The sequence below is a fragment of the Rhinoderma darwinii genome, chromosome 6 (assembly GCF_050947455.1).
Source record: "Rhinoderma darwinii isolate aRhiDar2 chromosome 6, aRhiDar2.hap1, whole genome shotgun sequence".
Lineage (NCBI taxonomy): Eukaryota > Metazoa > Chordata > Amphibia > Anura > Rhinodermatidae > Rhinoderma > Rhinoderma darwinii.
This window is the reverse complement of record NC_134692.1, coordinates 42,839,830-42,864,822: the sequence shown is the minus strand read 5'-3', so window position 1 is coordinate 42,864,822 and position 24,993 is coordinate 42,839,830. Positions and strand designations below refer to the sequence as shown.

Here is a 24,993-nt window from a genome sequence, read left to right as displayed (position 1 = left end):
GCACAAATTCTGGTAAATGGCGAGCTTTCCCAATATTTCCGTCTACATAGAGGCACCAAGCAGGGTGTCCCCTTTCCCCGTTGATGTTTGCTCTTGCTATTGAACCATTAGCTATCCGCATACGGCAACACCCTGAGTACAAAGGGATTTGTTTGGGGGACAGGGAGGATAGAATTGGCTTGTATGCAGACAACATGGTTCTTTTTATGTCTCAGCCAAGTGTGACGTTACTTTTGGCGATTACAACTTTGGAGATATTTGGGAGGTTTTCTGGGCTCCATATTAACTGGACTAAGTCCTTTTTCATGCCCTTACAGGGGGTGGGATGGGCAGACTCTACATGGTTTACGGGTGGTTTCCTCATTTAAATACCTGGGTATCATTATTAATCGGGATCATAGGAATGATTATACCACTATATATTACCGCTACTGGAATATGTAAAGGTGAAGTTTAGGGTCTGGTCTGGAGCGCTCTTCCCCTAGCAGTGACTGGCAGAATCAATTTAATTAAAATGATCATTCTCCCCAAATGCCTTTATGTCCTTGAACACGCAGCAACTCCGGTGTTTAAAACTTTTTTCAAGCAGCTCCATGCCTTATACCCAGCATTTATTTGGGGTTCAAATCGGTCTAAGCTCAGTATATCTACTTTGCAACGTCCAAAAACATTGGGTGGAGCGGCATTGCCAGATCTGTTCCTCTATTACCTGGTGGGACAGTTAAGGTATTTGATGTTATGGGTCGCTAACATGACATTGCCAAATAGGGAGCATCATTTGGCGTTTCATTTGCAAATAACCACTCTTTGGCCAGTATTGGAGGGTCCCCCAAATACAATTAAAAACGTGTTGCCCATTCATAAGGTGGCGTCTCAGGTGTGGCTAGCTGTGAAGGGCATTTATGGGTACTCTGATGTACAAACAGATATGCCGCTGTGGTTTAACCCACTTCTCATTCAGATGTCAGATGCTCTGGCCCCTTCTTTTTGGATTCAGCATGGGGTATGTACTATTGGGGATATGTATACGGATAATGCTCTTAAATAGTTTACACAGCTACAGTCTGACTTTGCACTACCTAGAACTGCCTTCTATAGATACCTACAATTGCGTCATGCTCTTACAGCACAATACTCTTCCTCTGAATTGGCATTCTCGCAATTCCCTTGATAGGAATTTTTAGATCCCAAGGTCCCATAGGTTTGATATCTGCCATATACACATCCCTAATTTTGGCCAAATTAGTTTGCACACCCTTGCAGGTAAAAGACAAATGGACTACACAGATACCTAACCGCTCGGAGGGGGATTGGGATGAGATCCTAGCCTCTCCACTATTTGTATCTCCAGCCGCTAATAAAAGGATGATACAAATATCCATAATCCATCAAAGTTACCTTACTCCTGTTAGATTGCACAAAATGGGTGGATACCCGAGTACGGAATGAAACAGATGCCGTTTCCCAAGGTCAGATTTTTGGCACATGATATGGGCATGTCCACTCATTTCCTCTTTCTGGGAAGAAGTAGTTAGGGTAGCTACTGAAATTCGACATATTCCGGTTCCAGTTAGTCCACAAGTTTGTTTGTTTGGCATTCTACAAGATGAACATTGGCCTCATTATATGAGAATATTCCTCAGGGAGGTATTGCTTATGGTGCGGAAAGCTATTGCTCTACGTTGGATGGACCCACGTCCTCCCACTACGGCTAAGTGGAAATCACTTGTGAATTTTATTATTCCATACGAAAGAATAATGTATAGACAGAGAGGGTGTATTGATAAATTCTATAAGATATGAGATGCATGGTGTACCTCTGCTGTGACTCAGTATACCCCGCACCGGTATAATGATCTTAGACTGTCATTGACACATAATTGACGCTGATGGGACGAGGTTCTATTTGTTTCATAATCTAGTATTTGTTACTGCCGAATCTATGCTATATGTCTGAATACATGTATGTATTTTTCTTTTTGTTTGAAATATTGGTATGTTATGTCTCATACAATCTCTGCTTTATCTTCTGTATTATGTACATGTCATGATTGCATTTGTACTACAATTCTTCAATAAAACGAGTTTAACTCCTTAACGCCGAAGCACGGATATATCCGTCCTCAGCAGCTGCTAGTTCGCGCAGGAGGACGGATATATCCGTCCTGTGATGCCGCGGGTACTGAGACTGTACCCACGCGATCAGCGGCAGGAGCACGGCTGTTATACACAGCCTGGCTCCTGCTGCAACTGCCGGAATCGAAGCGCGCGCCGATTCCGGCAGTTTAACCCATTAAATGCCGCTGTCAATAGTGACAGCGGCATTTAATGTGTTTGACAGAGGGGGGAGCTCCCTCTGTCACCCGATCGGCGCCCCCGCAAACAAATCGCGGGTCGCCGTCGGGTTTCCATGACAGCCGGGGGTCTAATAAAGACCCCCAGGTCTGCCTTCAGCATCTGCCTGTTAGGCGATGCCGGAGGCATGACCTAACAGATTGCCTGTCAGTTTTACACTGACAGGCAATAATGCTTTGGTATACTAAGTATACCAAAGCATTATATATGCGATCGGCACATCGCATAGTGAAGTCCCCTGGTGGGACTAAAAAAAAAAGAAGTAAAACAGTTAAATAAAGTTTGTGAAAAAAAAAAAATTATAATTACTGTCAAAGTCAAATAAAACTACTTTTTTGGCCCAAAAAGTGGTTTTATTTAGTAAAACGGTCAAAACAAATCACACATACACATATATGGTATCCCCGCGTTCGTAACAACTTGACCAATAAAATGAACATATTAATTAAACCGCCGGATGAACGGCGTCCAAAGAAAACGCAAAAAACAACGTCAAAATTCTCTCTTTTCTCCCATTCCCCCCATAAAAAATAAAATAAAAGTTAATCTATAAGTCCTATGTACCCCAAAATAGTACTAATAAAAACTACACATTGTCCCGCAAAAATCAAGCCCACGTACGGCCACATCGACGGAAAAATAAAAACGTTACGGCTCTTGGAATGCGGCGATGCAAAAACAAGTAATTTTTTTCTAAAAGGGTTTTTATTGTGCAAACGTAGGAAAAACATATAAAACCTATACATATTTGGTATCCCTGTAATCGTGCCGACCCACAGAATAAAGTTAACATGTTATTTACGCTGCATAGTAAACGGCGTAAACTTATAACGTGAAAATCAATGCTGGAATAGCTGCTTATTTTCAATTTGTCTCCTAAAATAAAGTTAATAAAAGTTAATCAATATATTGTAAGCATCTAAAAATGGTACAATTACAAAACACAACTCGTCCCGCAAAAAACAAGCCCTTATACGGCTATGTCGACGGAATAAAAAAAGAGTTACGACTCTTGGAATGCGACCGTGAAAAAACTAAAAATAATCCTTGGTCATTAACGTGCAAAATGGCCCGGTCATTAAGGGGTTAAAAAAAAAAAAATTGGAAGGAAGAAAAAATACCTGGTTTAAAAAATTAACAAAAAAAGCCTTGAAAACTGAAAAGTTGTGAGCGAATATGTATTCACCGCCTTTGCTCTGAAACACCTAAATAAGGTCTAGTCAAACCAATTAAGGCCTCACTCACATATGTGTTGTCGGTCCCGTTGGGGGCCTCTGTCACAGAGCCGGTCGAAAATATCGGAAACTAGAGCGCAGCATGCTGCACCACTGAAACAATGGTGCAGCTTGCTGCGCTGTGGTTTCCAATATTTTTGCGGTGTGCCTATAGTTGGCATGGGGGCCTGATGTAGGCCTCCAGTTTTGCCATCCTTGTACCCCTATTAAGCCCTGCCACCGGCTTTTGGAAAGAGGAGAGGAAAAAACAAAAAAGTGAAAATCCGAAAAATGGCTGGGGTGCGAAGGGGTAAAACAACAGAAACCCAATGGAACCCATTAAAGTCAACGGGCTCCATCGGGCGCTGATGGTGTCAGTCATGCAATGTAACTGGCGCTTCTGATATTTCCGTTGTTCTGTTCCTCTGATGGAGCAGAACAACAGAAAAACAGTTCTGAAAGGCCCCTGAGTCAACACCACTAAGCAAGCAACACGAAGATCAAGGAGCTCTCCAAACAGGTCAGAGACAAAGTTGTGGAGAAGTATAGATCAGGGTTGGGCTATAAAAAAATATCCCAAACTTTGAACATCCCATAGAACACCATTAAATCAGTTATTAAAAAAAATGGAAATCGCCCACCAAAACTCACAGACTGGGCAAGGAGGGCATGAATCATAGATTCAACAAAGACACCAACGATATCCATAAAGGAGCTCCGAAGATTACCGGATATTTGAAAAGTAAATCTGCCCCTATGTGCTAGTGTTCGGCTTCTGGAAACAGGTTCCTCTTTAGGGAGAATCAACTCTCAATAACAGCCTGATATAACAATCTTATCCCTCCAGATAACGTATTTAATAATTATTCTTATTATTCTGCCATGTGCCTATGTATACTGTGCACAGATGTCATGTGATTTATATAGTTAATTTTTTTTATTCTGTTCCATTAACTTTTATAATCACAGAAAGCACAAAAATTTCCGTTTAACAGTTTTTTTTTTACTACAATTTCCCAACGTTTTATACTTTTGACATAATCAATACGATTATAGGCCAGTTGTTTGTTCCCAAAAATTGCAGTTTAAGGTCATTACAGAAGGCATGATGCACAGAGAACGTCCGGGGAAGCAAAGACGTGATGCTATAGAAGCACCAGAGGTGAGAAAAGGCTTTTTTTCTGATGGCCGTTTTCCATAGCGGTCAATCTGGCCGAATATCTGCAGACCAATTGGTACAAACATTCGGCAAGATCTCCGTTGGTTCTGGTTTGGATAAGATGTGGACTTTCCGCAGCTTATCTGACTGGTGTGAACATAACCTAAAGAGTTTTCCATGTTTGAAGGCGCCGCTGCCTTTTCAAACATCTGATCGGTAAGGGTGCCGACAGCTGGACCACCACCAAACTAATATTGATGGCCTATCCCAAGGACAGGCCATCAAATTAAATAACCCGGATAACCCCTTTAGGCTGGGTTCACACTGAGTTTTTTGCAGGCGGACAATCTGCCTCAAAATTCCGTTTGGAAGTTTGAGGCCGATTTTCCTCTGCTTGCACGCCGATTTTCGCGCCATTTTTTGCCCGCGGCCATTGAGCGCCGCGGGCATAAAACGCAGCGAAATACGCTTTCTCTGCCTCCCATTGATGTCAATGGGAGGTCAGAGGCGTAAACGCCTGAAGATAGGGCATGTCCCTTCTTTCTCCCGCGAGACTGTTTTACCGCTCGCGGGAAAAAGACACCTCCGCCTCCCATTGAAATCAATGGGAGGCATTTTCGGGCCGTTCTTGACGAGTTTTGCGGCGCGGTTTCCGCGGCAGAAAACTCTCTGTGAACCCAGCCTTAAAGGGTTTTTTCTTTTTTTAAACCAAAAACAATTACAAATAAACAAATTAAACTCCCTCATTCCCCCCAGCACCCATTATCCTGAGCGCCACTGCTTGTACCTCCCCAAGGAAGCGGACATGGAAGTTAGTGAGCTCATTCAAACAAGAAATAGGTAAGACTCTTCTTCCATATTGTACCTTTTAGGCCACATGCACACGATGCGCATTATGTGCAGATAAGCCATACAGATTTACGTACGGAAAATCCACAGCGTAATACAGTAACAGAAAAGTGAATTATATTTTAAAGAGGCTCTGTCACCAGATTTTGCAGCCCCTATCTGCTATTGCAGCAGATCGGCGCTGCAATGTAGATTACAGTAACGTTTTTATTTTTAAAAAACGAGCATTTTTGGCCAAGTTATGACCATTTTTGTATTTATGCAAATGAGGCTTGCAAAAGTCCAACTGGGTGTGTTTAAAGTAAAAGTCCAAGTGGGCGTGTATTATGTGCGTACATCGGGCCGTTTTTACTACTTTTACTAGCTGGGCGTTCTGACGAGAAGTATCATCCACTTCTCTTCAGAACGCCCAGCTTCTGGCAGTGCACAGACACAGCCGTGTTCTCAAGAGATCACGCTGTGACGTCACACTTCCTGCCCCAGGTCCTGCATCGTGTCGGCCACATCGGCACCAGAGGCTACAGTTGATTCTGCAGAAGCATCAGCGTTTGCAGGTAAGTCGATGTAGCTACTTACCTGCAAACGCTGATGCTGCTGCAGAATCAACTGTAGCCTCTGGTGCCGATGTGTCCTCGCTCGTCCGACACGATGCAGGACCTGTGAGTGACGTCACAGATCTGCACTGCCAGAAGCTGGGCGTTCTGAAGAGAAGTGGATGATACTTCTCGTCAGAACGCCCAGCTAGTAAAAGTAGTAAAAACGCCCCGATGTACGCACATAATACACGCCCACTTGGACTTTTACTTTAAACACGCCCACTTGGACTTTTGCAAGCCTCATTTGCATAAATACAAAAATGGTCATAACTTGGCCAAAAATGCTCGTTTTTTAAAAATAAAAACGTTACTCTTATCTACATTGCAGCGCCGATCTGCTGCAATAGCAGATAGGGGCTGCAAAATCTGGTGACAGAGCCTCTTTAAGTAATCTTATCTACACGTTGCAGAATGTTTCCACATGTAAATTGACTGCGGTGCGGATTTTAAAATTATTATGTCAATTTATCTTGGATTTCTGTCTCAGAATTGTATCTAACAAATTTTTTTTTTTTTAAAAACGCACCAAAATGTGCAGCATAAAATCTGCACCTGTTTCCGCATCAAATAGTAAAATCTGCATGTAAAACGAATCAAAAAATTCTATATTTTAAGTGAGAATTTTACCTGCGGAATTATCTGCATTAATCTGCGGTTTTGATTTTCCGTATTTTCCTGATCTATATCTTGCACTAAGCACTTTACTAGACGTACGCTGGTGTTGTTATAAACGCCCTATCATTTAGAACTTAGGAATAACTCTTGATTATCCAATGATACTGAAATAAACATTATTTGAATGACCAGCTCTCTATACTATTAATATTTGAGTTAACTTTAAGGACTCATGCACACGACCGTGCATTTGCAGCCGCATATTATATATAAATGCGGAGCCGCAATTGCGGATAGAAGCTATCCTATCGACCAATGCACAACACCGTGGTTTCCACTGTCCGTGCATTGCCCGGAGCACAAAGAAAATAGGACATGTCAATATACAGTCCGCAATTGTAGTGTGGGCTGATTGAAGTCAATGCATATCTTGTGTGTGTATGGTCCGCGGCTCGTCCGTGCCGTAATTATGGACCGTGTACATCTCTATGGTGTGTGCATGAGGCCTAAAGGGTATATTCACACCACATACACCCAACGTATCCATAGGCCCCAATTCACCCGATGGATGCCAAAAGAGTGTCCTATTGCCATATTTCGGGCTAGCATACATCGGTATACCATAGTCGACTAAACGTTTCACAGAACCCAGTGTGAATAAGCCCTAAATGCCTCTTGTATTGGTTTATGAACTTTTTGGTTGTTTGTAGGTGGTTTGCATGTAAACATTGCAGTGGCAGACAGGTCCGTACATCCACCCAAACAGTCTGTGCATAGTACATTGCACAAAAAGAGTGTCCCCACTGCGGCAGTGTCACATACTGATAGTTGGTCACATGGCCGCAGAGGGGACACACTCTTTTTCACCATTTTAACATGATAAATAAATAAGTTCTTACACTGGAATGTGAACTGATCAACCATACATTTACACTAGACTGTGACAAGCATGTCTACTAGACTGACCGCCAGTCAATAACATTTATGCTCCTTTGTGTATTGACCGACTGCAGAATTTACACTAGACTGGACTGACCGCCCGCCAACAGCCTTTACACTGGACTGACCTGCCTCTGCCAACAGCCTTCCCATTGGGCTGACCAGCCTCCCGCCAATAGCCTTTACACTGGACTGACCAGCCTCCCGCCAACAGCCTTTACACTGGACTGACCAGCCTACCGCCAACAGCATCCCCACTGGACTGACCGCAGCATTTACACTAGATTGTGGACTAACCTACCGTAGAATTTGTACTAGACTGGACTGACTGTCCAAAAAAACTGCCTTTACACCAGACTGTGCACTAACCGACTGCAGCACTTACACTGTGGGCTAACTGACCACCAAAAGCATTAAAACTAGAATGTGGAGTGACTACTCGTCAACAGCATTTACACTACATTAGATGACTCCCTATGCACTGCTGCTCTACAGGCAAAGTGCTGTTACCTACACAAATTATATAGTGTGTGTGTGTGTGTGTGTGTGTGTGTGTGTGTGTGTGTGTGTGTGTGTGTGTGTGTGTGTGTGTGTGTGTGTGTGTGTGTGTATATATATATATATATATATATACACACACACACAAACAATCTACATTACACAAACAAACAATTAACCTCTCAAGGTCGTAGCTATACCTTCTCAATTTTTCGTAGCCATATGAGTGCTTGTTATTTGTAGGATGAGCTGTATTTTTTAATGGCACCATTTTGAAGTGCATTTATTGTATTGAAAAACATATACTTTTATTTTATAGGGGGGAGTAAAAAATAAATAAAAAAACGGCATTGTTTTTACAGCATTCAACATGCAACATAAATGAAATGTTAATCGGTTAAAAGTTTTCGTTACCATCGACAAAGCGTTCTGAGGGCTTGTTATTTCGTGGGACGAGTTGTGGTTTTTATTGGTACCACTTTGGGGTACATAGGACTTATTGATTAACTTTTTATCTTTTTTTTTAGAAGTTAGGGTGGACAAAAAAGAGAAAAAATAACAGCAATTCCGCCATTTTCCTTTTGTTTTATGGACTTCACCATGCGGTTTAAATAATGTGTTAGTTTTATAGTGCGGGTCGCTTCAGTAGCGATACCAATTATATGTACTTTTTTTTATATATATTTTTTCCCACAATATAGCATTTTGTTAGAAGAAAAAAAACGTTTTGTTTTTTTTCAGAACATTTTATTTTTTATACGGTCATATTTTTTTTCGTTCCACCACGGAAATTGACCATGCGATTGTTTGATAGTTTACATAGTACACTGCAATACTTCTGTATTGCAGTGTATTATGTCTATTGGTTTGACACAGACTCCAACAGAGCATAGTAGGCATATGCACACATGGGAGACCTTCATTAGTCCCCGGCTGCCATATCAATCAATCAGCGTAAATGCAGTGACTGAGCGAGCCCCCTCCCTCTGTCTAACCACTTAGGCCTCATGCACACGACCGTAAAAACTCCCGTTATTACAGGTCGTAATTACGACCCGTAATAACGGGCTCATAGACTTCTATTGGCCACGGGTACCTTCCCGTTTTCTTACGGGAGGGTGCCCGTGCCGTTGAAAAAGATAGAACATGTCCTATTTCAAGCCGTAATAACGGCACGGACAGTCCATAGAAGTCTATGGAGCTCCCGTAATGACGGGTGGCTACATGTGTGCACCCGTCATTACGGCAGCGTTGCTAAGCGATGTCAGTAAATAGTCACTGTCCAGAGTGCTGAAAGAGTTAACTGATCGGCAGTAACTCTTTCAGCACCCTGGACAGTGACTACCGATCAGAATAAAGAGCAACCTGTAAAAAATAAAAACAAAAGACGTTCATACTTACCGAGAACTTCCTGCTTCCTCCAGTCCGGTCTCCCGGTCGTTGCCTTGGTGACGCGTCCCTCTCGACATCCGGCCCGACGTCCTGGCCGTCCCTGGATGACGTTTCAGCCCATGTGACCGCTGCAGCCAATCACAGGTCAATCACAGGCTGCAGCGGTCACATGGACTGCCGCGTCATCCAGGGATGTCGGGCTGGATGTGAAGAGAGGGACGCGTCACCAAGACAACGGCCGGGTAAGTATGAATTTCTTTAACTTTTATTACAGAAAGGGCTGTCCCTTCTCTCTATCCTGCACTGATAGAGAGAAGGGGCTGCCGATTAGTGCAGTGCTATTTTGCCGCCAAAAATGTGCCCGTAAATACGGGTGGAATACGGGTGACACCGGACCCATATTTACGGGCACGGGTCCGTAAATACTGGTGCAAAACGGGTCGAATACGTGTGACACCGGACCCGTATTTACGCCAGTATTTACGGGTGGGAAAAAATACGGTCGTGTGCATGAGAGATGTTGATGTCGCTATTGACCACGGAATCTGAGGGGTTAAACGACCAGGATCGTTGCAGCAGCGTCAGCTGTAATACGCAGAGGGCACAGCTCTAGTGCCCACACAATATCCATGCCAGCACCATAAATGTGTGGCGCTTGCCCCAGGGGGTTAATACGAAGTCATATACAAATAGACCTACATTTGGAAAGAGGTTAGTGGGGTTGTCTAAATCCAACCCTGAGAGGAAGGACATGGTCGTCTTTTTCACCTTTCACTAACGTCGATCGACAATACAGATGTAGATCGGTGCACATTTGCTCCATTGAAATGGACCAATGATCAGGTGTATGGGGACAAACGATCATTTCTACGATCGCTCATCTCCATACATTTAGCACCTTGTTGGCAGCACATCTCCCTGTTTAAACATTTTTTTGGCTGCATAAGAGATCCGATCAACCGACGACCGAGCGATTGCTCATTCATTGGCTGATCGCTGCCCTGTTTACACAGGGCAATGGTTGCGAACTAACAGCATGAACGCTTGTTCACTTGATCAAAGGCCATAAATCTGATGGAACCGGAGTCATAACACTAGTGTGAACAGAGCCTGTATGACAATTGAGCGTCTTTCTTGGCTAAATGATCCAAGAGTCACAAGGCCGCATCCGCAGCAGCTTGGCACAACAGGTACCATGGTTCATATGAATAATTATTTTAATGGAGCAAATGAGCGCAAAGCTGTATTGTCGATCAGCGCTCGTGAAATATAAAACAAATATCGGCCTGTATAAAATCCCCTTAAGGGTCAGTTCACACAGAGTTGTTTGGCGCCTATTTTGATGCGGAAACCGCGTTGGAAAGAGGGCTAAAAAAACTGCAGAAATTGGCTCCCATTAATTGCAATGGGAGGCGGAGGCGTTTTTTCCCCGAACGGCTTTTAGCCGGTCGCGGTAAAAAAAAAAAAAAAGCAGCATGTCCTTTCTTGCTGCGGTTCCGCCATCTGACTTCCCTTTGAAATCGACGGGAGGCAGAAAAAGCATTTTTCGGCGCGTTATTTGCCTGCGGTCCTCAATGGCCGCAGGCGAAAAACGCTGTGAAAGCCATGACAAAAAAGCACAGCCAGGTCAAAATCTGCAGATTATTTCTGCCTGGAAAATACTCAGTGTGAACTAGGCCTATATCTTAGGCGTCCAGAAAAGAGTATCCTGCTGTGCTATTCTATAGAGTAAAAAACAAAAACATAAAACTGGTAACCTGAAAAGCCATTATGTTAACATGATCCATCACAAAATGTATCTAAGGCTATGTTCACACATCGCATATTTATGAAATTTTGGACGCGGATTTGGCAACGAAGTACAGTATAATGTAAGGGAATAGCGGTTTAACAAACATTACATTCTGAGCATGCTGCGGATTTCCAAACCTTTTTATTGCAGAAAACCTGCGGATTTTCACTGCAGATTTGTTTCTATTGCTATGTAAAGTGTGAACTCTGCGCCTATATCCACACCAAAATCCCCAACTAAATCTGCATGCTACACGTGTATTTCACTGTGGATTTGGTGCATAATTTTAGACCAGTTCCACAGCGTAGTTTTTATGTTGTGTGTAAACCTGGCCATAAAATGGCTTCATTCACACCTGCGTCAATGATCCGTTCAGGCGTTCCGTCTGAGCTTTCCGTCAGGGGCACCCATGAACGGAACCCTGACTGAAACAAATGGATACCGTAGGTTTCCGTTTGCATCACCATTGATTTCAATGGTGACAGAACCGATGCAGATGGCTTCCGTTTGTCTCCATTGTACAAGGGTTCCGTCGTTTTGACGGAATCAATACTGTAGTGGACTATGCTATTGCTTCCATCAAAACAACGGAACCCTTGCACAACTGACACAAACGGAAACCATTTGCACCAGATCCTTTACCATTGAAAATAATGGTGATGCTAACAGAAACCTACGGTTTCCGCTTGTTTCAGTTATGGTTCCGTTCATGTGTGCCCCTGACGGAAAGGTCCGATGGAACGCCTGAACGGATCCCTGACGCAAGTGTGAACGAAGCCTAAATGAGTCATATCCGTCGTGGCTCAGTCAGTGTGAATTTGTTTCAATTGAACAATATGTGTTTTGTTTGGGACAACAATAAATAACCACATAGTTGTATAACACTGGGCCACAAGAGACCAATAAATTGTCTGCATTATGATACTTTAATACACATCGAAAACCCTGCAGGATTTCCATCCGGATTTTCTTGTGTGAAAATTCTGCAGCGCAAGTTGCAGATTGAGAATATGCACCTCAGGTCCACTTCCGCAAGTGGTTACTGCAGTTTTTTCCCGCAGCGTTTGGATGAGATTTGTTCAAATCTCAATCACTTTGCTGCTACTTTAATAGGCTGCAGAATGAACTCATGGAAGATCCGGTCCCCTGGCAGCGCTATAAATATCTATTAAAATCTCATAATCAGTGTGACAGGGAACCGGAATGTATATTAGCGAGTGTTCTCACATACTGCAGTAAGTACAATGCTAATCATTTTCGGTCCTGAAATAACCCCTTTAATTATCTCTAGTATGATACAAACCGAGTAAGATAAAGTAAGGAGTATAGAGGAAACAGTATGGCATTTATTGAGAACTGCCACCAGAGGGAGCTATTGGATAAACAATATGATGCTCATATCAACTGAACAAAGAAGAGTAAGGCCCCATGAACACGACTTTAGTTTTCATCCGTAATTACGGATGAAATTGCGGACCCATTTATTTCTATTGGCCACAGATACCTTTTTGTATATTTACTGATGTGCGTCCGTGCCGTAGAAATGATCCGCAAATTATAGTACACGTCCTATTCTTGTCCGCAGCTGCGGACTCGCCCACAGGGTGTATATCCGTAGCCGTCAGATCCGTATTTGTGGACAGCAAAATCCCTTACGTTCGTAATGAGGCCTAAGGCCGGGTTCAAAAGTGATGGAAATGCAGTGAAAGATTTCCCATACGGAAATCAGACCATGCTGTAGATTTTTAAATTAGCAGAATGCTTATTCTATCACTGATGTGCGCAGCGGATTTTATCTTTTTTTAATGTTCAAGGAGTGAAATCCACGCAGGTAAGCTACAGAAAAATCTGCAACAAACTCGCCGCAAGTGAATGTACCCTAAGGTTATGTTTAGACATTATGGATTTGTCACCGAAAATCTGCAAAAATTTACAATACATGTGGGTGGGGTTTTTAAATTCACAACATGCCCATTCTGTTGCAGAAATGCCGTGGATGATTTTCACAGGGTGAAATCCTAATCAAAGCTGCAGCAAAATCTGCACGTAACGCGGCTGCAAATTGGTGGGGACATCCGCTGCAGATTCTTTCCAGCCACCTCTGAACTTAACACTAAAAAGTAGATTTTTGACCTTCATATAAATATCCAAGACCAATTTTATGTTTATGCGAATTATGGTTGGTATTTTTTAGATGGTTATAAGACGGAGAACATTTTTGAACAGTTTAGCTACTACTACAACGGATTCCTATACCAGCTTTTTTATTAACAAATTAATATCAGATTGGCGGCACTGGCCCACATTGAACATTATATTTATGAAATGTTTATTATATTCCCAATTAGTATTTTTAGGACAAAATAATAAAACAAATTGTTGTGGGCCAGAAAGAGACAATTACAAAATAGAAGAGATAAGTGGCCGCCAGACATCTCTGGTGCTGCTCTCTCTACAGGTACAATAAAACGGATAGAAAAATAACCCAACCATCCATCCTCTTAATACGGGTCATTACTAGAACCATTAAAGCGCTTGACTCACCATCTTGAAAGACACGTTCCACATTAAGCCCATAGGTAGCGCAGGTTTCATAATAAGTGCATCGCTTGAGGTCGTTGGAAAGCTTTCGCGCACGGGTATCATCTATTACACGTGGGTTACTGCAACTGATGGCATCTATATAAATAAAAGTAAATTAGTAACTATAGGTACAAAGAAGTTAAAAATTAGTTCAGAATATTAAACATAGGAAAAAAAATTACAATGAAAACCTCTATATTTATTTTTTGGCCTTCTGGACGCTATTTTTTTTTGTTATGGTTTTTTCAGTCACATCCCAAGAGTCATAATATTTTTATTTTCCCATAGTGCTAGCCGTATGAGGGCATGTTTTTTTGCGGGACAAGTTGAATTTCCGTTCTGCTATTGTTTTTTGTGTACCTGTCTGGTTGTTGTGTGCAGGACAAGTTGCAGTTTTTATTTCTACCACTTTGGATTGCATAGAACTTATTGAAAGCTTTTATTAGGTTTTTTTTTGTATTTTTTTAAATCAGCCATGTGATTTTTGTTTAAACCATTAGTCGTGCTATATGTATTATAAGTCATCTTTAACCTACAGCTCATTATGATTGCAATGATACCTTATATGTAAGTACGTTAAACAGATGTGTCCTCCCCTTACTTATCTCTTAACCCCTTAAGGACGCAGCCTAGTTTGGGCCTTAAGGCTCAGAGCCCATTTTTCAAATCTGACATATTTCACTTTATGTGGTAATAACGTCGGAATGCTTAAACCTATCCAAGCGATTCTGAGATTGTTTTCTCGTGACACTTTGGGCTTCATGTTCGTGGTAAAATTTGGTCGATATATTCAGTCTTTATTTGTGAAAAATTGCAAAATTTAGAGAAAATTTACAAAAAATAGCATTTTTCAGAATTTAAATGCATCTGCTTGAAAAACAGACGGTTATACCACCCAAAATAGTTACTAGTTCACATTTCCCATATGTCTACTTTAGATTGGCATCGGTTTTTGAACATTATTTTATTTTTCTTGGACGTTACAAGGCTTAGAACATAAACAGCAATTTCTCATATTCTTAAGAAAATTACAAAAGCCTTTTTTTGAAGGTGCCAGTTCAGTTCTGAAGTGGATTTGAGGGGCCTATGTATTAGAAACCCCCATAAAACACCCCATTTTAAAAACTAGACCCCTCAAAGCATTCAAAACAGCATATAGAAAGTTTTTTAACCCTTCAGGCATTTCACAGGAATTAAAGCAAAGTGGAAATGTAATTTGCAAATTTCATTTTTTCTGCTGAATTTCAATTTTATTCAATTTTTTTTTTGTAACAGAGAAGGTTTTACCAGAGAAATACTACTAAATATGTATTGTCCAGATTCTGCAGTTTTTAGAAATGTCCCACATGTGGCTCTAGTGCGCTCGTGGACTAAAACACAAGCCCTAGAAGCAAAGAAGCACCTAGTGCATTTTGAGGCCTCTTTTTTATTAGAATATATTTTAGGCAGCATGCCAGGTTTGAAGAGGCGTTGAGGTATCAAAACAATGGAAACCCACCAGAAGTGACCCCATTTTGGAAATTACACCCCTCAAGGAATTCATTTATTGTTTTTGTTATCATTTTGACCGCACAGTTTTTTCACAGCACCTATTTGAATTGGGCTGTGAAATGAAAAAAATGATATTTTTTCCAATAAAATGTCATTTTTGATCAAATTTTCTTATTTTCACAGGGAACAACATACCCCATTTTGTTGCCCAATTTGTCCTTAGTGCGGCAATACCCCATTTGTGGTGATAAACTGCCGTTTGGGCCCATGGGAGGGCTCAGAAGGAAAGGAGCGCTATGTGTTTGTTGGAGTCCAGATTTTGCTGGATTGGTTTTCGGGTGCCATGTCGCATTTGCAGAGCCCCAGAGGTATCAAAGCAATGGAAACCCACCCGAAGTGACCCCATTTTGGAAACTACACCCCTCAAGGAATTCATTTATGGTTTTTGTTATCATTTTGACCGCACAGGTTTTTCACAGCACCTATTTGAATTGGGCTGTGAAATGAAAAAAATTATATTTTTTCCAATAAGATGTCATTTTTGATCAAAATTTCTTATTTTCACAGGGAACAACATACCCCATTTTGTTGCCCAATTTGTCCTTAGTGCGGCAATACCCCATTTGTGGTGATAAACTTCCCTTTGGGCCCATGGGAGGGCTCAGAAGGAAAGGACCACCATTTGGCCTACTGGAGCTTTTCTGGTGCTAAGTCATGTGTGCAGAAGCCCCTGAGGTACCAGTACAGTTGAAACCCCCGAGAAGTGACCCCATTTTAAAAACTACACCCCTTAAGACATTCATCTAGAGGTGTAGTGAGCATTTTGACCCCACAGGTACTGTGTAAAAGATAATGCGCAGCAGATGGTGCAGTGTGAGATTTGCAATTTTATATATGTATATGCCATTTCAGTGTCCAATATAGTGTGCCCAGCATGCGCCACCGGAGATATACACCCCTTAAATTGTAATGTGGGTTCTCCTGGGTACGACAATACCCTACATGTGGCTGTTATCAGCTGCCTGGGCATACGGCAGGGCTCAGAAGGGAAAGATGAGGGGGGTAAGCTGTGCGGAGTGCATCAGGGTAAATTAAAAATCAAGGGATGTATGATACATTTTAAAACAATCTTTTATACAGAGCCCTGGTTTTTCGGGACACGTGTCACATTGGTATATTGTGTTCTTCCTTATCCCCCTCTTATAGCAGACTCTGCACCTCTTTTGACTCTTTCCCTTTCCACCGGTTTGGGGACCTTCTCCTGGAAAGTGTTGCCCTGGTACGATGCGTGTGGCCTCGCTTCCAGAAGTACTGGGTGCCCCCCCTTCCTGGTCCCTAAAGATTAGATCTTGAAATTCCAGGAAAGTTCCCCTCTGGCCTGCACATCGACGTAGCACATACGCATTGTACAAAGCCATCTGTATGATGTGCCCGGCCAGCTTCTTATACCACACCGCATGGCGCTGTAGGGCTTCAGGACTTGATTTGACAAGTCCATCCCTCCCATGTACCTATTGTAGTCCAGGATGCAGTCTGGTTTGGGGGTGGCCTTTCCTTCATATATCCTAAACCTGTAGGTATACCCTGATGCACTCTCGCAGCTTATACATCTTCACGCCATACCTTGCCCTCTTACCTGGCAGGTACTGGCGGAATTGAACCCTCCCTTTAAAATGTACCAGGGACTCATCAATAGAAATACACTTCTTGGGGGTGTATGCTTGGGAAAACCGGGCACTGGAACGGTCTAATAGGGGTCTCCGTTTATACAAACGGTCAAAACTGGGGTCATCTCGGAGTGGGCACGGCTCATTATCAGTATAATGTAAGAAGCAAAGTATTGCCTCATTTATTTATTTTTTTAGGTTCCAGTTCATTTCTGAAGTTGCTTTGAGGGGCCCATATATTAGAAACCCCTATCAAACACCCCATTTTAGAAACTAGACCCCTCAAAGTATTCACAACAGCATTTAGAAAGTTTATGAACCCTTTAGGTGTTTCACAGAAATTTAGAGCAAAGTAGAGGTGAAATTTACTCTTTTTATACCATTTTTTTTATAACACAAAAGGATTTATCAGAGAAACGCAACTCAATACTTATTGCCCAGATTCTGCAGTTTAGAGAAATATCCCACATGTGGCCCTCGGGCGGTAATGGACTGAAGCACCGGCCTCCGAAGCAAAGGAGCACCTAGCGGATTTTGAGCCCTCTTTTTTATTAGGCACCATGTCCGGTTTGAAGAGGTCTTGTGGTGCCAAAACATTGGAAACCCCCCAAAAGTGACCCCAATTTGGAAACTAGACCCCTTGAGGAATCCATTGTAGTTTTCTTGGGGTGCATGCGGCTTTTTGATCAGTTTTTATTCCATTTTTAGGTGGCGTGGTGACTAATAAACAGCAATTCTACTATTGTTTTTGTATACTTTTTTTTTTACAGCGTTCACCGTGCGCTATAAATGACATATTCACTTTATTCTGCGGGGCGATACGATCACGGCGATACCAGATGTTTATAGTTTTTTTTTATGTCTTATGGCGTTTGCACAATAAAATACGTTTTGTAAACAATCATTCACTTTTTGTGTTACCTTATTCTAAGAGCCAGAACGTTTTTATTTTTCAATCAATAAAGGTGTGCGAGGACTTTTTTTTTGCGTAACGAACTGTATTTTCCATCAGTACCATTTTTAGGTACATGCGACTTTTTGATCTCTTTTTATTCCATTTTTTGGGAGGTGAAGTGACCAAACAATTGTGATTGTGGTACGGTTTATTAATATTTTTTTTTACGGCGTTCACCGTGCGGGATAAATAACAAAATAATTTTGTAGCTCAGGCCGTTACGGACGCGGCGATACCAATTATGTATAGTTTATTTGTTTGTTTATATATTTTTATTAATAATAAAGGACTGATAAGGGAAAAAGTGGGACTTTTACTTTTATTACTTTTAAAACTTTTATTTTCTTATTTTTACACATCTTTTTGTAACTTTTTTTTTACTGTATTACTTTGTCCCACTAGGGGACATGAGGGCAGGAGGCCCTGATCGCTATTCTAATACACTGCACTACATGCGTAGTGCAGTGTATTAGAACTGTCAGCTACTCACTGACAGCAAGCATAGTGGGTCCTGACGTTGTCAGGACCCACTAGGCTTCCGTCTATGGCATAGCCGGACGCCATTGTTTGGTGTCCGGTTGCCATAGTCACCATCGCCGGCCGCTATCGCGTAGCAGGCCGGCGATGGCAGCTTAACCCCTAAAAAGCCGCGATCTCTATAGAACGCGGCTTTTAAGGGGTTAATCAGCGGGGACACAGCGATCGGTCCCCGCTGTAGGAGCTGTGACAGCTGCTGAACAAGACAGCAGCGTCACAGCTCCTGTATGTGTCGGGAGGACGGCCGAAACGGCCGTTACTCCCGAGACGTACTATTACGGCATGGAGCGCGAACGATACAGCTGCCATGACGTAATAGTACGTCAAGGAGCGGGAAGGGGTTAAACAAACATGAAAAAAAGCCGTATACCTCTGATAGACGCCATCCATCTCGCATAAACTCCTGTGTTAAAAAGAACTTTAATGTATACGTTTTTTTTCTACTGAATGGCGAGAGATTGTATTGAATTGGTATCATGACAAATTGTATAACTTAAGGCAATTCAATAAAAGTTAAGGGTGGACACATCTGTAGTTTACTACTTTCTAATAAAATCATTTTTAATGTAAAAGCTTTTTAATTAGTCCCGCTGGATACTTGAAGCTGTAATCTTTTGATCGCTTGTATAATGCTTTGGAATACTTCATAAGAGGTTGTAATGTATCGAGCACAAACCAATACTATATTGAGTGTGGGCAACATTTTATAATATTTTTAGTAACTTTGTTAATACAGTGCTTTTCATATTTTAGACAGATTTTAAAGGCTATGTACACCTTTGACACAGGAATTTTTTTTTTATACATGTTAATAGTCACCTTCAGTTAACAAAAGTTGCTCCTAGTTTCAGACTTTTCTCATGTGGGGGTGTCCCTCCCAATAATACATGCTAAACGTGAGTTCTGCGTATCTAGGATGCTGCTGCCTTCACTAGCTCTCATATTAGCACAGCTTAATTCCTGTACTGCTTATCCCTTATACAGCCCATGAAGGATCTCTTCTCCCTTGTGCTGACAGACACTGATGCTGAGGAGTGTGTAATGTCTCCCTCAATCCCCCTAAATGTAAAAAGCTCGCTTAACTGTTAAGGATTAGTTACATTTATGTTAATCCACAGTGCCCCAGATGGTAATAATGATCCCTCAGTGCTCGACACAATAAAAGTGCCCCCAAACAGTAATAATGCCCCAGTTGAGCCCCCTGTAGATACCCCAACACACACAGCCTCCTGTAGATAGCCCAACACACACAGCCTCCTGTAGATAGCCCAACACACACCGCCCCTGTATAGTGCCACACAGCCCCCCCCTGTAGATAGTGCCACACAGCCCCCTCCCTTGTACAGAGTGCCACACAGCACCCATTGTACAGAGTGCCACACAGCACCCATTGTACAGAGTGCCACACACAGCCCCCCCTTATAGTGTGCCACACACCTCTCCTTGTACAGTGCCACACAGCCCCCCTTGTAAAAAGTGCCACACAGACCCCCTTGTAGATAGTGCCACACAGTCCCCCATGTATATAGGACCCCTCCCCATAGACAGTGCCATTGGTACTCCACCTAGGAGCGGAATCCCCAGCCAGAGTATAGGCTGGGGATACCGCTCATTGAGGGAAGCCCTGCTGTCACTGTCCATATGTCGTTGCCGACTCTGGCCGGGGATTCGGCTCCAGGAGGGGCCCTTGACGTCATTGTCCATATATGGACAGTGACCTCAGGGGTTTCCTTTAGGAGCGGAATCCCCGGCCAGATCATCTACAACGGGGATTTCGCTCAATCAGTAGCCACTGACATGGCTGTCCATATATGGACAGTGAAGTCAAGGGCTTCCACAGGCACTCCCGGCACTGACCTCACTCAGACTTACTCACTTGGCCGCGGCCTGCATATTTTCATATTGAAAATATGCCCACCACCGCCTACTCTTCCCTTTGCACTGCATATGTCCTTTTTGGCGCATGCCCAGTGCAATGTTCCGGAAGTACTAAATCCCAGACTGTGCTATTTTCTGCCAGACACTACAGATGGCAGAAAAAAACAACCTGTTATTGCGGACTTAGAAGTCCTGCTGTTGTGGCGCTGCATGTAAAAACCTGATTCAGGTTTTTACATGCAGCGGACCTCGTGGGCCAAATAAAATGAGGTGGCAGACCGGATTTGGCCCGCGGGCCTTGTGTTTGACATGTGTGCTCTACAGCAAGAAAACAGTAGGAAATGTAATTAACAGCACTGACTGAATATACCCTAAACAAAACTACACAGCTATTTAAACAATGGCCAAAAGCATGTGGACATTCCTCCTATTTATTAACATCAGGTGCTTCAGCTAAACCCATTGCAAACAGGTGCATAAAATCAAGCACACAGCGATACAATCTCCATAGACAAACATTGGTAGTATGGGTCGTACTGAAGAGCTCATTGTCATAGGATGCCACCTTTGTTACAAGTCAGTTTGTGAAATTTCTGATCTGCTAGTTATTCAGGGTTTGTTCTAGGCCTTTTATTTCCAGTGGAGGGTAATGTTAATGCAACAGCATAAAAAGACATTTTAGACAATTGTATGCTTCCAACTCTTTTGTGGCAACTGTTTGGAGAAGGCCCTTTCCTGTTTCAGCCTAACTGTGCCCCTGTGCCCAAAGGAAGGTCCATAAAGACATGGTTTGACGAGTGTGGCCTTGAGTGGCTGCATAGAGCTCTGTCCTCAAGCCCATCTAACAAATAAATTTGGAACGCCAATTGCGAGCTAGACCTTCTAGTTTAACATCGGTGTCTGACCTCACAAATGTTCTTCTGGATGAATGGGAACAAATTCCCACAGACTCTGCAAAATCTTGTTAAAAGCCTTCCCAGAAGAGTGGAAGCTGTTATAGCAGCAAAAGGATGCCCAACCCCATAGCAACGCCGGTGGTTTTGGAAAGAGGTGTCCATGTTATATAGGTGTGATGGTCACACACTTTCGGCGAAATGCGACATACAGCCGTGATCACAGCAAACTGACACATTATAAACTTTTGGTTTAACCTTCTGGTGGATTCTCTTGCATTGCATTGCATTGGATCTGCTGAAAATCTAAAGCTGGTAATACACATGAGATAGCCGTCAGACACAAGCTTCTTTGGCCAACAACTATTTTTATCTACTTGAATTATCTGCGGGTAGAGAGGCAAAAGCCACTGTCGCACACCTCTCTAGCAGTGGGTATCTCACTCAGGAACAAAAAAATTTGATATATTGAAACCCATCAAGCCCGATGTTTCTTTTCCCTGACATCTGCCATCAGGTGGTTTGAATACACATTAGATAGTCGGTGCATTTCGCGGAATTTGGCTTGTTCGGATGACTTATGTTACGTGTATAACCAGCATAAGGTTTATGAGCATCAGCTGACAAAGAATTGTTAGTTTTTTTTTTGTTGATCCTCTTTTGTTTTTCTAAAGATTGCGAAGCAGCATCTCTACGGCCCTCCCTTCATAGAAATAACATGAATGCCCTATCAGCTGAGCTGAAAATGTATGTTAGCATAAAAGCCTTTGTGTGATCCTCTATCATGTTAGGATGGAGCCTCTAATGCACAGGTAATAAAACTTATCCTTTTATTATGCAACTATCACCTGCCATACAGCAATTATAATTTACACATTTTCCAGTATATGCATAGGCTCCTCATATATATATATATATATATATATATATATATATATATATACACATACACCTTTTTTTGTTGCGTTATATTTATTGTTCTAATATTAATGTACTTAATTTACATAAAAGTCCCCAACTGAGTATTAAAGCTACGTTTACATAGGCAAATCCGCCATCGATTTTTCAAAGAATCCGCGGCAGAAATACAAGGTTAAAACTTGGATTTCTGCCACAGACGTGCCAGCGGATTAGCCCAATTGTAATATTATGGGGCTAATTCACTGATTTTCTGCACGGAATCCATGAAACTAAAGAACATGCTGTGGAATTTGAAATCTGCAGAACGTTAATTATTCCGCACAGATTTTTCAGCTGCATGTAAATGGGGTAACAAAAAACACCATTCACTTGCATTGGATGCAGAATGTAAGCTGATTTGGTGAGGATTTAGGTACAGAATCCACGCCTTAAGGCCTATTTACATGGGCCAATGATCGGGTGAACGAGCGTTTGTACAAATGCTCGCCCTTGAACGTTGCCTCTGTAAACATGGCAGCGATCAGTCGACGAACTAGCAAACGCTCATTCATCGGCTGATTTTATCTTTTATGCATCCCTAAAAATCATTGCTGTCTGCAGCACATCTCCCCATGTAAACAGGGGATCTGCTGCCAAGATGTAAACTGCATGGGGACCGAATGATCGTATTAACAATAGTTTGTCCCCATACAGTTTATGTCAGCACATATAAAGGGCCTTTAAACCTGCCTGGGTAAACCAGCCTTAAATCCTCATCAAATCCTAAACGTGTGAACATAGTCTTATGCATACATGGAATTCATTAGAAATATCTATTATTCTCATTCTTGTTGTGATAATTGCTATGTTGGTATACCTGATCCTCAAGTATATGTGAAAATGAAAGCTGATTGAGAAAGGATTCTGACATTTGGAGACATCAAAACAAATATATCACTATAACTTGTTCCAAATGTATTATTTATTCTATTAATATGAAAACAGGTCACCTCTTTGGACATCAAAAAAACACGTAATGCAGTTAGCTTTGTTGCCAGTAGATGGCAGTGTTTTCCTTGTCTTGAAAGCCTTTCCAGCATGGGTAAACTTGCAATGTAACACATCGGCAACAAAGGATTGAGGAGATCAACTTCACTCACCCTGAGTCCCCACAAGCACCATAGGGATTTCATTGGTGTTGCGATAGTTGGCTAGGCGGCTGTAGTAGTGATAGACAGTCTGGAAACTGATCTCATCCTCCAAGCTGAAGACAAAGATTACAGCATCCACCCACATAGCAAACTAAACGGGTAGAAAAACAAAACAGACATGAAAAGGACAGAAAGGAATATCACTAGAACAAAGACCAATGTACAATGAGTGAGCTGTATTGATTAATGAAGAATGGAAAAACCAAAGAGAATATGAAGAAAGGAAAAACGCAGACATCTTACTTGTGCTTCTGGTGGTCCTCCCTCATCCCGAATCAGTAGGAGGTAGCTCTGTCCATCCACCACAATCTCCTTCTTAAACCTTCCACCTGTCACAGATATAAGAGTTAAAGAGAAACAGAAATATCGGACCTTAGACTAGGGCTACACCAAGACTTTTTGTATCGCTACTGATTGATTTTAACTATGGAGATACAGCTGCAGTCCACATGAGTACATTGAATTGAATCCAATCATGTGGACTGCAGATGTCACTCAAGAGTTAAAATCGATCAGTAGCGATACAAAAAGTGTCAGTGTAGCCCTGGCTTTTGAAGGAAGGACATAGATGAGAGAAACATTAGGGATATGGTGAGACTTTGCTTGTAAAAGAACTGTGGGTACAAGGGCCATTAAGGTAGAGATTTTACAATGAATAGTTGGGACTGCACCACCTTTCAGTTTCACGCTCATCCAATCTGAGGTTAATCCATTTAACCCCTCGCTGTAATCAGTCTGTAGACCTCTAGTATCTGACCTCTGAATTCCTGTACACAACTAGAAAGTCTTTACAAGCAATGTCCTGGTGTTAGTAGCCAATGAACACGGTGACTTAACAATGCCAAATACCAGTAAGTAGGGCAGAGCTGCATACAACTAGTGCTTCACTGGACTCCAAATCTACATTAACCTGTAGACTTGAAACTCCATCTTTATATATAAAAAATAAAATAAAAGTCAGTTTATGGAGTCCGGTGTCTGCAGGACTGCCCTCTGCACAGGCGGCTTATACAAACACATGGCACATAACAAGATGGAAGAGGTAAAATCATACGGCACCACAGGACAATGCAAAAAATTTGGATGTAAGGAACGATGGCACACAGAAGTGCAACATAACAGCCCGGGTCCCCAAACTATCAGCTTACTGGACAATGCTGACCACTATGCTTATAATCCGATGTCATTACAGATCATGAAAGTTTGATACTTGCCATAGATCATGATGTATATAGGGAAATGAAAGCTGGAGTGTTTGAGCCATATTTAAAGTGAGCCAAAAGTTTCCTAACGCAGTGACACTTTACAGAATCTATTCTCCCCATTCACAAACAACCTATGCAAAAGCTTCATTTAATGGCAGCTATACAAAAATAAAAGGTGCACCACTTCCCGCACCTGAAAAAGAAGGTCTGCGCCCCCAAATACTGGAGGGCTTATAACAGCAACCAAGAAATACCACATCTGCG

The 24,993-nt window shown here is 42.1% G+C and overlaps 1 protein-coding gene across 7 annotated transcripts in view; it reads right to left on the bottom strand.

Annotated features, from left to right (window-relative positions):
• Positions 1–24,993, bottom strand: part of AGAP1 (ArfGAP with GTPase domain, ankyrin repeat and PH domain 1) — a 363,380-nt gene that overhangs the window by 133,469 nt on the left and 204,918 nt on the right. For all 7 annotated transcript variants that reach the window (XM_075829607.1, XM_075829608.1, XM_075829609.1 and 4 more), the window contains 3 exons: positions 23,768–23,853; positions 23,474–23,615; positions 13,954–14,088 (listed from right to left, as the gene is read on the bottom strand). In XM_075829607.1, coding sequence (XP_075685722.1) covers positions 13,954–14,088; positions 23,474–23,615; positions 23,768–23,853 — 363 coding nt within the window. The remainder of the gene's footprint in view (positions 1–13,953; positions 14,089–23,473; positions 23,616–23,767; positions 23,854–24,993) is intronic.